Genomic DNA, 12,234 nt, shown 5'->3' with positions numbered 1-12,234 from the left:
AATGGAGAAGAGGGAGGGGGCTGGTGTGGAGGCCAGACTTGCCCTTCCTAAAGGTGCTGCCAAGGTGGCCTCCGGTGAGCTATGGACAAGTCAGGCCTGCCTGCCACTCCCAACCCCTCCCAGTGTCCTCCTCTCAAAGCAACTTTCCCTCTTAGCTTCCTCTGCATCCTTGCAGAGTTCCCGCCTGGCCTGACTTCCCCGTTTTCCAGGCAGGCAAAACTAAGCCACGACAAGACCAATGAGACATCCACACCAAAGAAGGAGAAGAATGCAGTGAAACCCCAGGACCCTAAACCCCAGAGGCAGAGGCTGTCTCAACCCACTCAAGGAGAGACCCCTCCTGTGCTCCCCTCTCCCCAGGCCAAGGTAGACAAGACAGCTTCAAAACCAGACTCCCAGCACCTGCAATGGAAACTTTATTTCCTCCCATGGAAGGGTCCATCTGGGAGGGAGAGGAGGGCAGGGGGCCAAAGAGGGTCCATGAGAGGAGCAGCCAAGGTCAGCAGCAAGGGGTGGAGGGTAAGGGCGGAGGGCAGCCCGAGTCACTTCTTGTCCTCTAGGACGAAGTCGTTGTAGGCCATGCACAGCGTGGTCAGGAACACCGAGTACTCCTTGAAGTCGATCTCCTGGTCACTATTCTTGTCCAGGCTCTTCATCAAGTCATCGATGCTGTTGTCCTTCATCTTCACAGACCCAGGTGGAGGGACAACTCAGACCCCACTCCCAGCCCTGCCCTCGCACCACTGCATGGTGTCATACCCACCCTGAAACCTCAGTGTGAGCCCCAGCTGAGTCAGTGACACTGTCAGCATCTCGACCCCCAGAGTCTGCCTGCTGCCCACACCTAGGCAAGGGCCTGGCATGAAGTAGGGGGTCAGGGACCTGACTCCTGAATGGAAATAAATGACAGCAGGAATGCTAGCCTATCCTGCCTTCCCTGCAACACCGTCCCCCAGCCAAATAAACAATCATCTGGGTTTTATACTAACACCTGATAAAAACAGCTTGCTGGGTCAGGCGCGGTGGCTCACACCTGTAATCCTAGCACTTTGGGAGGCCGAGGCGGGTAGATCACCTGACATCAGGAGTTCAAGACCAGCCTGACCAACACGGTGAAACCCCATCTCTACTGAAAATACAGAATTAGCAGGGCATGATTGTGCATCCCTGTAATCCCAGCTACTTGGAAGGCTGAGGCAGGAGAATCGCTTGAACTTGAGAGACAGAGGTTGCATTGAGCAAGATCATGCGCATTGCACTCCAGCCTGGACAACAAGAAAGAAACTCCTTCTCAAAAAAAAACCTTGCTGATTATGTGGCACTGAGCGTTATCCAAGTCTCTGAGTGACTCTCTCCCCGTTCTAAGGACTAGGTGAGAATAAGCCCAGACAAAATGTCTCTCAATGAGAGCAGTGCACCGGGGCTGTGAAGCCACTGCATCCCTCTGCTGCTAGGAGAGCTGTGCAAGAGGCCTGCCTGGAGCCCAGTTGTGCACTCTTGTCTGGTCCTCTGATGTCCCAGCCTGGCTCCACTACGACGATGGAGTCAGGGTCCTTTGGGTGGAACAGGAAGAAAATATAGACAAGCAGATCCTGATGTCTCCTCATCATTGCCATCAGCTACAGGTTTTCACAGGAGACATTGGGACTTATGGAGGCGGAAACTGCTTGTCTGTGATATGATCCTAGTCCCCAGCCTGGGCTCCTGTTATTGCCAGGCCCTCCCATGGGCGTTTCTCCTTCTGTAATTAACCCCTACTGTACCCGTGGCCTCTCCCTTTGCCCTCATTAACTCCAGGATGCAGGGAACATGGCGGAAGCCAGAGATCAGGCCTGGGGACGCCCACACCTGCTTTGGTCCCCTGCCCATGTGGCACACTGTGGACCTTCTTTCTGGGAGGGCCTACCAGGGCTCAAGGTGTAATAGATGGAGAGGCACCCAGGCCAAATTTTAAAGGAAACAGGGAGGATAATTCACCAGCCTGGCCCAGAACTCCAGTTCAGCCCCCTTAGGCAAGTTATTTGATGCATTTGAGCATTGATTTTTTTAACTGTAAAAATAATAAGACTAGGCACAGTGGCTCATACTTGTAATTTCAGCACTTTGGGAGGACGAGGCGATAGGATTATTAGAGACCAGGAGTTCAAGAACAGCCTGGGTAAAATAGTGAGACCCCATCTCTACAAAAAATTTTTAAAATTATCTAATCGTGGTGGTACTCGCTTGTAGTCCTAGCTTCTCAGGAGGCTGAGGTGAGAGAATCACTTGAGCCTGAAAGTTCAAGGCTACAATGAGCCATGAGCACACCACTGCACTCTAACCTGGGTGACAGAGTCTTATTTATCCTTGGCCAGGCACAGTGGCTCACGCCTGTAATCCCAACACTTTGGGAGGCCGAGGCGGATGGATCACTAGGTCAGATGTTCAAGACCAGCCTGACCAATATGGAGAAACCCCATCTCTACTAAAAATACAAAAATTAGCCAGGCGTGATGGTGCGTGCCTGTAATCCCAGTTACTCAATAGGCTGAGGCAGGAGAATCACTTGAACCTAGGAGGCAGAGGTTGCAGTGAGCCAGGATCATGCCACTGCACTCCAGCCTGGGCGACAGAGCAAGACTCCGTCTCAAAAAAATAAATAAATATATATATGTATATGTATATATATTTATATTTTTATATATATATATATATTTATCCTCAGGGATATTGTATTATAATAACCTCCTGGGCCTTCACCTCTGTCAGTCACCTCCCTCACGCCACCTCCATCTGGTGAGAACCAGTTCTGTCTCCTGGCTATCCTATGTTTACGAGTTAACATAGGGTAACTTTTTTTTTTTTTTTTTTTTTTTTTTTTGAGACAGAGTCTTGCTCTGTCACCCAGGCTGGAGTGCAGTGGCCGGATCTCAGCTCCCTGCAAGCTCTGCCTCCCGGGTTTACGCCATTCTCCTGCCTCAGCCTCCCGAGTAGCTGGGACTACAGGCGCCCGCCACCTCGCCCGGCTATTTTTTTGTATTTTTTAGTAGAGACGGGGTTTCACCGTGTTAGCCGGGATCGTCTCTCGATCTCCTGACCTCGTGATCCGCCCATCTCGGCCTCCCAAAGTGCTGGGATTACAGGCTTGAGCCACCGCGCCCGGCCAACATAGGGTAACTTGTAAACATAGTTTCAGTTGGAGAGCCAGCACCATTGGAGAGCCCTGGCCATGCTGTGCACACAGAGAAGAATCAGGCGGGGTCCCTACCCTTGGGTTGTACACAGCTGGACCTGGACACCCTGCATCCCTTCACCACCCACGACCCCTAGCACAGGTTCTGCCACTGCTGCGAAAGCCTAGCCGCACCATCGAAGGCTCAATCTCCTTCTCTAAACCCTCCAGACTCAGCCCTTCCTCCTTCTCAGTGAGACCCTGACGCATCCTCCTTCACAGAGGGCTAGAGTTTTGCTGGCCCCAAATCCCCACCGTCTTCCTTTGTCTCTGTCTGTAGCCCTTGGCCACCCTGCCCCTGGCTTAGGCTGGAGGATCCTGGGAGTAGGTATGTGTCCCCCAGAGGGAGCACTCAGACTTTGGGGTGGAGGATGAGGGAACAATCACCTACCTCCCCAAGACACAGCTCTTTCTTGATCAGCTCCTTGAGTTCCTTCCTACTCAGGGTCAGTTTGCTACCCTCTCTCCCCGAATATTTGTGAAACGTGGTCACCATAGTGGTCAGGGCCTTCTCCAGAGGGGTCTCCATCACAGTGTGCAGCTCTGCAGAGGGAGCAGGGAAGATCCCATTCCTCAGGAAGTCACCACCAGCAGCACTAGCCTACCTCTGAGGCCCCTCCCTCAAAGACAAGAGACTGGAACCCAAGATGAGACCGAAATCCACTAACAAGAGCACCCATCTGTATCAGCACAGGTTACAGTGAGACCCACAGCAAACCCTGGAGCAGCTGGTACAAGGAGAACGGCCAGCCCCCAAAGCAGACCGCAGACTCTCCTGCTTGGGAGTTGTTGAAAAGGAGGCCTGGGGCAGAAAGATGACAAGACGACCTCCTCAAAAAGCCTGGTGGCAGATGCTGGAGCAGATCAAGGGTCACGATTTTCTCTCTGCCCCTTCCAGCCTAGGAACTGGTTTTCCACAGACAGTTCCCACCTTAGTCACCAGCCTTTCCCCCAGTGCCTGAATCACCTGATATCGAGGAGTGTCCCATTATTAAAGTGGGGGACAGGGCAAAGAGAGAGTCCAGAGCTGAGAGGGGGCTGGGCTGGAACTAGGAGATGAGGGCTCAACAAGGAGCAGCAGGGAGGTGGCTGAGCTGGCCCAACTGGTCTCCAGACTCTGGCCCAGAGCAGTGCACACACAGACAGGCCAGCAGGCAGGGAGAGCAGGGGGCCTCTTGAAATCTCCAGGATCATTCCAAAACCTGGATCCAGAGGCTACGCTTGAATAAAGGCCTGGATTCCAATGGCACAGCCACCCCCAACCAAGGGAAGAGACGGATGGAGCTCAAGTGACTCAGACTAAAAACCACTTCCCCCTCAGGGAGGAAGGAGGCAACACCCACAGAACTTGAGGACTGCAGGTTAATCCTGTCCTCACCTCCAGCCCAAAGCCCTCCCTACCATTCTTAAACCAGACCCATCGTTCCTCTCCCACCACCCAAAACCTCAGCCTCTCCCACCTCAAGGAGACTCAACTGGGGCCGCAGTTGAAGGCAAGGTCCTCTGTGCACCTGCAGGAGCATCCTGGCTAGTCCAGACCCCCACCTCCACCCCAGAGCCATTTCTCAAGAAGTTCCAAAGGCTCTGCCGTTTCCTCCCCAAGTGCATGCCCGCTTGTGGGGCCAGGCCTCCTTGGTGGAGGTCACCACCGCTCGTCACCCTCACCATCCAGTGTGATCCACCAGATAGCAGACAAACAGGGACATAAGAAGGAAGGACTTACCACTGTGGGAGTGAGCCCAGAGAATCCAGGCAGCAGACACAGCCTCCCTCTCACTGCCTTCTGCCTTTATTCCCCTGCTCTCTGTCCCCAGGAAACCAGGAGAGAGAAAGGGCCCATGGGAAGGGGCTGGGGACTTGGGGATGCTCACGTCAGAGCCTCTCAGGATGGAGCTGGGGAGAAACCCCTTCTGTCAATCTCACCTTCCTTGTTTACAAACAAGGGCTGGGGACACACTGAGTTCCCATAGCACACACGTCCCCAATCCCAGAAACTTTATTCTTCTGACCAAAAATCAGAACTCACAATCTGAAATCTGATGGAACAATAAGCCGAAGAAGGGAAACCAGGTTGTCCTGGAAAGAAAACTTCGGAGGTATGGGCCAAACAGAGGGCACCATCTCCCCGTGTCCTAGGAAGCTCTCCGCATCAGGACCCTCCCACCCATCTTGCCACCCACTCCAGAAGCAGAGAGGACAGCCCTTGAGATGGGGATCAGTGGAGGAAGATATTTTCTGCGAAGGATATGGTCAAGGTCGTGAGCTAATATGGACCCAGAGGTTTTTAAAGGGCTTTTAAATGAATGATTTCTTCTAGGCCTCACTGCTCTTCGCAGGAAAGGCTTGTCGGAGGCTCTTGGCATGGAGGACTGAGAATCAGGAATAGGGAAGGCACCCAGCGAAGGGCTAAGGCCCAGCACTGGGGTAGAGGTTGTGGATTGGGGAGGGGGGTTCGGGCTCAGGTTGCAGTCAAGGAGGGAGTAGGGGCCAGGGAAGTTCCCTGTATCCCAGGAGACACTCAGACATTGTTCTACCACAGTATAACAACGTACTTCTACCACCAGTCCAAGAACAGACCTGGGCTCAGGGTGTAGTGCCTGTCACTGCTACAGTCCCACCCCAGCCTGGGAGGCCTTCCCACTGCTCCCCACTCCACCCCACCCCCAACTGGCAAGGTTACAGAGGCAGCAGGGATTGGTTGCTATGCAGCAGGCATCTCTGAAGGACAGCGTGATGCAGGTGGAGGCCGCAGGGAGGGTGCTCCCAGGGAGGGTGGATGGAGAGGACAGGGGAAGGCAGCAGACTTTCTCCTGAACTGAAATTCCTCCCAAGTCTCTGCAGTCAAACCCTGAGGGAACATCTGAGTCACCTGCCCCACTCCTCTGAAACCTGAGAGAAAAGCCCCATGTGACGAGAGGAAAGAGGACCCGTAAGAGGAGGTCAGTGGGACCAAGCCCTCCAGCCTCTGCGCCTGATCTCCACGCACTTCTTCCTTAAAGATCCCCGTGTCAGCCAGGCAGGGCCTTGAAGTCTAACCTCTGCCCACCACTGCACCCTTGAACCACTGGCCTTGAACCTACTTAAGGGGAAGCAATATCATGCCTCATATTTTCTGGGGTGGGGGGGAAATAATCTCAATTTCATTTATCAGATCAAAATTCCACATATGTGGAATTTTGTCTCCAAACTATGGTCACCTTCTCACCCTTTGCCTCACTCCCACCCCAGCCACTGACCCCCACTCATCTCTTCTGAGGTCCCCTGTCCTTCCCTGAAGGAGCTTGATTCCTGACTGATAACAGATCTCATCCAGGGACCTTTGTGGCAGAGACGGTGGATTCAAGAATGCCTGTATTCTCATGCTGCTGCAAACAGCCGGGTCTCCCTCCACATTGCCTTCCCTGATCCTACCACAGACAGGAAAGGATTAATCCATCCCTGTGGTTTGAAGCCAGGGATCTGGAAGGGGGTGGCATGACAGAGCCTGGACTGTAAATGTCAGCACTAAGTGCCAGCCCTCCTCCCCATCCCACTGTCACCTAAGTACTTCCTCCCTGCAGCTCAGTCTTATTCTTTTCCCTCTGACTTCCTCCCAGGACACCCAAACTCCATTCCAGACCCCAGCCAGGAACAGATGTGACCTTCAATTCCAGCCTCGGTTCAAGATCCTGTCAGAGGCAAGGTTGGAGAGAGGTGGGAGGGGTAAGTGGGCTGGCTGAGATCCCACAGCTGGAGCTTTCCAAACCTTGGCAAGGGGGTGGTTATGGGGTCCCCTTCTCAGCTTTGACCTCACTGAGTGAACTTTATTGCCTGTGCATACACTCATAGTCATCCTGCATCCCTCCCCTGACTTCACTGGTTTGCTCTCCATAAAACTTCAGCTCTCCCCACCACCACCCCACAACATCTCTCTCAGCCCCCAACCCATGCCCCCAGAGTCTCTCAAACCATCAGCCTCAAAACTTCCAAGAATCTTTATTGAACTTGCTCAGCATCAAGCACGTGTCTGAAGGAGCCAGGGTGGGGCACTGTGCCCACTGGCGACAGGGAAGGCCCCAGCTGGCAGAACCCCCAACCACATCAGAGAAGCTTTCATTTCTTCCTGGGCTGCTTATCTGGGAAGCCTTCAAAGAATTCATTACACATCATGGCGATGCAGGACAGGAAGACACAGTACTCTTGGAAGTCCACCTCGTTGTCCCTGTTGCTGTCCAAGTTGCTCATCAGCTTCTGGAATGCAGCTTCATCTGTCCTTTTCTGGAGGGAGAAGAGGCTACAGATAGAAAACAGAAGCCCAGTAGGGAGAGCCAGGACCAGACCCAGTTTCTACTCCCAGACCAGAGTTCAGGGAGGCTCCTTTGGGAGGTCCAGTTTGGAACTCCAACCCTCAAGGCTAAGCTAGGATGGAGAAGGTACTCCTTGGATAAGGAAGTCTGAGTACCTGGTGCAATGGAAAAATGACGGAACCACTACATTTTCACCCAAGGTTGCTCTAATAATCCCATGAGGTAGTAATAGTCATGAAAGCAATATGTAAACTGTATTATGTTTGATACAAATATACATTGTTAGTGTTTGAGGGGAATGTCTGCAGGCCTGTGATCATCTCCACATCTGTGTCTTCACATCTACAAGCCAAACAGAAACTCAAACAGTGTCCACTGTTGGCGTGATGGCAAGAGTCAGACAGTCCTGGTCCAGATGGCAGTTGTGTACGCTGACCACCTTGGGAAGTTACTTAGCACTCTGAGCTTAGTCTTCCCTTCAGTTAAGTTGTGCAAAGCATCTGGCAGTGTCTGACACATTCATTCTCAGCCCTCTTTCAGCATATGGGGCCAGTAAGTGAGCGGTGGTGTTCAATGTGTTTCCACCCCAGGCAGTCACCCCACTGATAGATGCCCTCTGTAGCTAATGCTCTAGATCAAGACTGCTGCCCTCCTCTGTGGGAAATGCCCCACGTGGGGACACACTCAAGCACTACCCACTCACCCCCAAGAAGCTGGGCAGCTCCCGGGTCAGCAACTCCTTTAGCTCTGATTTGTTGAGCTTGAACTTGTCACCCTCTTTGCCCGAGTACTTGTGGAAGGTGGACACCATCACATCCAGGGCCTTCTCCAGAGGGCACGCCATGACAGCAGTCAGGATCTGGGAGCAGGAGGCACAGAGACCCTCTTATTTACCCCACCCCTCAGAGATGTGTTCAGAATGCCAGGCTCCCCTCCCATCCCTCCAGGATCACTTGGCGAGACTCTGCTCCCTCCCTGGGGGAGCCCAGAGCAGTGGGCCCAGCACCTGGCGGGGAGGGTGTGCACAGTGGGGAACACATGCTCTGGGCAGTGAACATTTGCAGAACCCACTGCGCAGGCTCTGGAGATTCAGGCAGCAAGCTCCCAGGGCCTCCCAGGCCTCGCCTCAACAACAGCATTTTTTCCATCCCTCGCTCAGTCTATCCACTCCCACGGCTCAGCCACAAAGGCCCCGCCCTGGCCATTCTTCTCCCTCCCAGCACTGGGTGCGGCTGCTGGAGGCCTGCCCAGGGGCCTGCAGCGGAAAAAACCAGCTGCTTAGTGCTCAGCGTAGGGAGGGGCAAAGTGAGATGGCAGAGGCAAGGGTTGGAAGAGAAGGTGCAGAGGCCACGCTCCTTCTTGAGCTGGGCTGCTGCGTGCAGGGCAGAGGCTCATGGGGCACACCACCAGACGAACGCCCACAGTTGCCTTCTGCCTTTCCTTTGCTTCCTGCTCCCGAGTGCGCAACCCAGCAAACATGAGCCAGTGCAGATACCCATGGGCACATACATACCAACACATACTATAGCAACAGCATGTGCAAGCCCACATCTCGGAAGCACCTGGAGAGCTCAAATCTAGCCACTTGCTCGCTTTTCTGTTGGTTTTTTCCTCCCTCTTACGTGCACATGTGTGTGTGCACATGCACACCCACACACATGCACACCCACACACATGCACACCCACACACATGCACACCCATGCACACACTCTACCCAGAGTTCCACATCAGAGTCTCACATCTGGATCTCTTTAGCACATCTGGCCCCCACCAGCTTCCCCTTCTCCTGCCCCAGCCCTGGCCTCTGACACCCCTTACATGCCAGTCAGGCCAACACAACTCACCAAACCAAGAGAGAAGCGCTGAGGAGAGAGGGTTGTAGAGAGGGGAAGAATGGGGACGGCCCAGCGGTCTGACCTATTTATACCCCAGCCAGGCCCTGCCCATAGCAGGGGACAGGGGAGAGTGGATACTGCCTTCCTGCTGTGGGCTGATGTGTTAAGTGCCACAGCACCCTCCACCAGCCCAGCCTTGCAACCAAGCCTCTTGTTTGGGTAACGGGTAAGCCCCAGCAGTTACCAGCAGGGACCTGGATGCAATAGGCACCACCCAGTGTACATAGCTCAGCCTGAGTTTTAGAGAGGTGGAGGAAGGGGTAGTCTGTGCCTGGAGCATGGGGGACAGGGAGGGAGTAGTTCCATCAGGGAGCTAGGAAAGAAGATGCAGGGGGTGGTGGGTGACAGATGGGAGATTGCCCTGGAAATGTGGTGACACAAAAGCTAGGGAGGGGGATGGGAGGATCGCCTGAGGCCAGGAGTTCAAGACCAGCCTAGGCAGGAAAAACAAAATTTGTTTTTAATTAGACGGGCAGCGTGGCTGTAGCCTGTAGTCCCAGCTAGTCAGGAAGCTGAAACAGGAGGATCGTTTGAGCCCAGGAGTTCGAGACTGCAGTTGGCTATGCTCAAGCCACTGCTCTCCAGCCTGGGCAACACAGCAGACCTTGTCTCTTAAAAAAATAAAGACTCAAAAACAAAAATGGGGCAGGGATCTCCATGCCCAGTACTGTCTGCCATGCCAAGTAAGGCTCAGGGCCGGGGCTGGGGGATCTGGAGGGGAACAGGTTCACACCCAAATGAGGCTCTGGGACCCCTTCAGGAATGTCAGTGGGAAAGGTCCTGGGTGAGGTGGTGATGGAGTATGGAGTGGCAGTGACACGTGGGGGCTCACGGATAGATCTCAGGTTCGGAGAGGGTATCAAGAGGGGCCATTTCAAGTTGGGATGAGTGTCAGGAATGAAGAATCCAGGTTGGGGTGGAGAGTTAGAGGTGAAATGGCACGAAATAGGGGAGTTAGAATTCGAGCCAACCTCTCAGGGTGGGCTACAAACTCAGTGAGGGTTAGAAGTAGGGGGTTAAGGCCCTCAGGGGACTGCGGCTTCAGGGATAGGGGCTGCCTCAAGTTATCCCCTTCCCCCTCCACACAGGGCACAACTTCCTGGCTGGGAGTAAACACCTCAGACACCCTAATCCCATTAGTGCTGCTTTCTGGGCTCCCACAGCCCGGGGCAGGGAACAAACACCCCCACTGTGCCCACGGCCCCACCCTCCTCAGGTCATCCAACCGTGAGCACTGAGTCCCAGGGGAAACTCAGGCGGTCCTCTCTCAAAGACCCCAGAGAGAGAGAGAGAGGAAGGGAGGACAGGGGTCCCTGTGTTGGCCCCACGCCCTCCTGCTGGACCTTGGAGGCCACTGCATTTCTGCAGGGTCTGCAACTTCCCTGGGGGAGCCCCCTGCCCCTGCCCCTGCCCCTGCCCTCAGCTGCCTTCCTGCAGTAGAAAAGGCCAGAAAGGAGCAAAGAACTCAGCAGACGCGTCCTCAGAGAAGAATCAAACAAAACCAAGCTGATGCCAGTTTTTTATTAGGAGTTAAATAGGCCCTTTCCCATCGTGGCCTCATTGGTGCACGCTCTGCTGAGCCTCGAGGGCCTCACAGCAGATCCCGCCTCCTCCCATCCACAAGGGAGGCCGCAGGGGTGCAGCAGGCAGGCTGGGGCCCAGAGTGGCTCTACCCCTCACTTGCTGGGCATCCTGGGAAAGGAGCCCTCACATCTCTGGGCCTCCTAGGTAAAATGGGTTAACTGATCACGGAAGACCTGGGCAAGTCCAGATTGAAAGGGGTACAGGAGAGAGGGTAGGAGGGAGTGTGGGAGACATGCCCAGCCCCCAACAGCTGGCGCACCCCCTGGAGCAGAGGCTACTGGGAGCAGGGGGGATCTGAGGGACAGTCCTTGAAGTACTCGTGGCAGTAGAGACAGAGGCAGGCAAGTGAGCGCACATACTCCACAAAGTCCACCTCGCAGTCCTTGTTGGTGTCCAGAACACTCATGAATTTGTTGTAGTCACACTCCCGAAACTCAGTCTGTGCAAGGGAAGGGTGGGGAGGAGTGGGGGAGTAGGATGAGGAGGGCAGAACAGCCTCACACGCCACCTCCCTCCCTCCTCTCCCAAGTGGACCCACCCTACCCCAAACTACACCCTTCCGAGGGCCAATTTCAACCTCCCTGCTCTGATAATGCACCCGTTGCAATCCCCTCCCAAAACTGCCCTCTCAGATTATTAATCGAGCACCTACTATTTGCTACTGAGTGCCTACTATGTGTTAGGCATTCTTCATGGTGCTCTCGCTCAGTCCTCTCAACAACCCTGCAAGGCAGCAGGTGTGATGATTGTCATCCCATTTTATAGATGAGGAAGCTGAGGTTTCTGCTATGTCAGTTCTCCCCTCCCACTTCCTCCTCACAAACCAGCCCCCTCCCCTTGCTGTCCTGTGCTCATGCTTGTCCCCAGGTCTCTCTTGGCAGAGTCTAGGCAGTGCCTCCCACTGGGCGAGGAGGGGACAGACACTCCAGCTGCTCACCGGGGTCCAGGTGGCCAACTCCTTTTGCAGCAGCTCCTTGAGCTCCGCCTGGCAGAGCTTGTATTTGTCCCCACAGCGCCCTGCATATTCCTGGAAGGTGCACACGATGGCAGCTACCGCCTGCTCCAGAGGCCTGGCCATCCTTACTGTCACAGAACAAGGGTGTGACTCACAGCAGAGTTCCAGGCCAACCCCCCGGCTCACCTCTGCCCTCTGTGTTTCTCAGAGACTGTTCCCAGACCCATCCTAACCTCCATCAGGCTTCAGGCCCCGCAGTCTCCCCCTCCTCTGAGCAGCCCTCCCGGACCACACCAGCCCCT

General features: G+C 54.5%; 3 protein-coding genes across 5 annotated transcripts; all 3 read right to left on the bottom strand.

Moving 5' to 3' along the window:
* Positions 1 to 393: 393 nt before the first annotated feature.
* Positions 394 to 5,357, bottom strand: LOC105497932 (S100 calcium binding protein A5). 2 transcript variants are annotated; one of them, XM_011769473.2, is made up of 3 exons: positions 4,935 to 5,357; positions 3,603 to 3,754; positions 394 to 683 (listed from the first exon to the last, which is right to left on the bottom strand). In XM_011769473.2, the coding sequence occupies exons 2-3, from the start codon at positions 3,738 to 3,740 to the stop codon at positions 543 to 545; spliced, it is 279 nt and encodes a 92-aa protein (XP_011767775.2). In that variant the 5' UTR covers positions 3,741 to 3,754; positions 4,935 to 5,357; the 3' UTR covers positions 394 to 542. The 2 variants fall into 2 exon arrangements, with proteins under 2 accessions (XP_011767775.2, XP_070927357.1); XM_071071256.1 differs by lacking the exon at positions 4,935 to 5,357 and adding an exon at positions 4,179 to 4,491.
* Positions 5,358 to 7,169: 1,812 nt separating this feature from the next.
* Positions 7,170 to 9,445, bottom strand: LOC105497933 (S100 calcium binding protein A4). Its single transcript, XM_011769474.2, has 3 exons — positions 9,343 to 9,445; positions 8,201 to 8,356; positions 7,170 to 7,468 (listed from the first exon to the last, which is right to left on the bottom strand). The coding sequence occupies exons 2-3, from the start codon at positions 8,339 to 8,341 to the stop codon at positions 7,304 to 7,306; spliced, it is 306 nt and encodes a 101-aa protein (XP_011767776.1). The 5' UTR covers positions 8,342 to 8,356; positions 9,343 to 9,445; the 3' UTR covers positions 7,170 to 7,303.
* A 1,453-nt stretch (positions 9,446 to 10,898) lies between these two features.
* LOC105497934 (S100 calcium binding protein A3) lies at positions 10,899 to 12,234 on the bottom strand. Of its 2 annotated transcripts, none has more exons than XM_011769475.3 (2): positions 11,915 to 12,234; positions 10,899 to 11,416 (listed from the first exon to the last, which is right to left on the bottom strand). In XM_011769475.3, the coding sequence occupies exons 1-2, from the start codon at positions 12,053 to 12,055 to the stop codon at positions 11,252 to 11,254; spliced, it is 306 nt and encodes a 101-aa protein (XP_011767777.1). In that variant the 5' UTR covers positions 12,056 to 12,234; the 3' UTR covers positions 10,899 to 11,251. The 2 variants fall into 2 exon arrangements, 1 of the variants encoding a protein (XP_011767777.1); XR_011608929.1 differs by lacking the exon at positions 11,915 to 12,234 and adding an exon at positions 11,630 to 11,699 and having other exon boundaries at positions 11,326 to 11,416.

The sequence above is a fragment of the Macaca nemestrina genome, chromosome 1 (genome assembly GCF_043159975.1).
Source record: "Macaca nemestrina isolate mMacNem1 chromosome 1, mMacNem.hap1, whole genome shotgun sequence".
Lineage (NCBI taxonomy): Eukaryota > Metazoa > Chordata > Mammalia > Primates > Cercopithecidae > Macaca > Macaca nemestrina.
Note: the sequence above shows the minus strand (reverse complement) of the source record. Positions and strands in the feature narration are given on the sequence as shown.

Bases quoted from the DNA above. Each gene is read 5' to 3' on its own strand.
- LOC105497932 (XM_071071256.1), bottom strand. From the start codon at position 4,200: ATGGGACACTCCTCGATATCAG. The intron at 3,755-4,178 runs GTGATTCAGGCA...CTCCCTCTGCAG, and splicing joins GGGACACTCCTCGATATCAG to AGCTGCACACTGTGATGGAG. The intron at 684-3,602 runs GTAGGTGATTGT...GGGTCTGTGAAG, and splicing joins AAGAGCTGTGTCTTGGGGAG to ATGAAGGACAACAGCATCGA.
- LOC105497933 (XM_011769474.2), bottom strand. From the start codon at position 8,341: ATGGCGTGCCCTCTGGAGAAGGCCCTGGATGTGATGGTGTCCACCTTC. The intron at 7,469-8,200 runs GTGAGTGGGTAG...TTCTCCCTCCAG, and splicing joins AGCTGCCCAGCTTCTTGGGG to AAAAGGACAGATGAAGCTGC.
- LOC105497934 (XM_011769475.3), bottom strand. From the start codon at position 12,055: ATGGCCAGGCCTCTGGAGCAGGCGGTAGCTGCCATCGTGTGCACCTTC. The intron at 11,417-11,914 runs GTGAGCAGCTGG...TCCCTTGCACAG, and splicing joins AGTTGGCCACCTGGACCCCG to ACTGAGTTTCGGGAGTGTGA.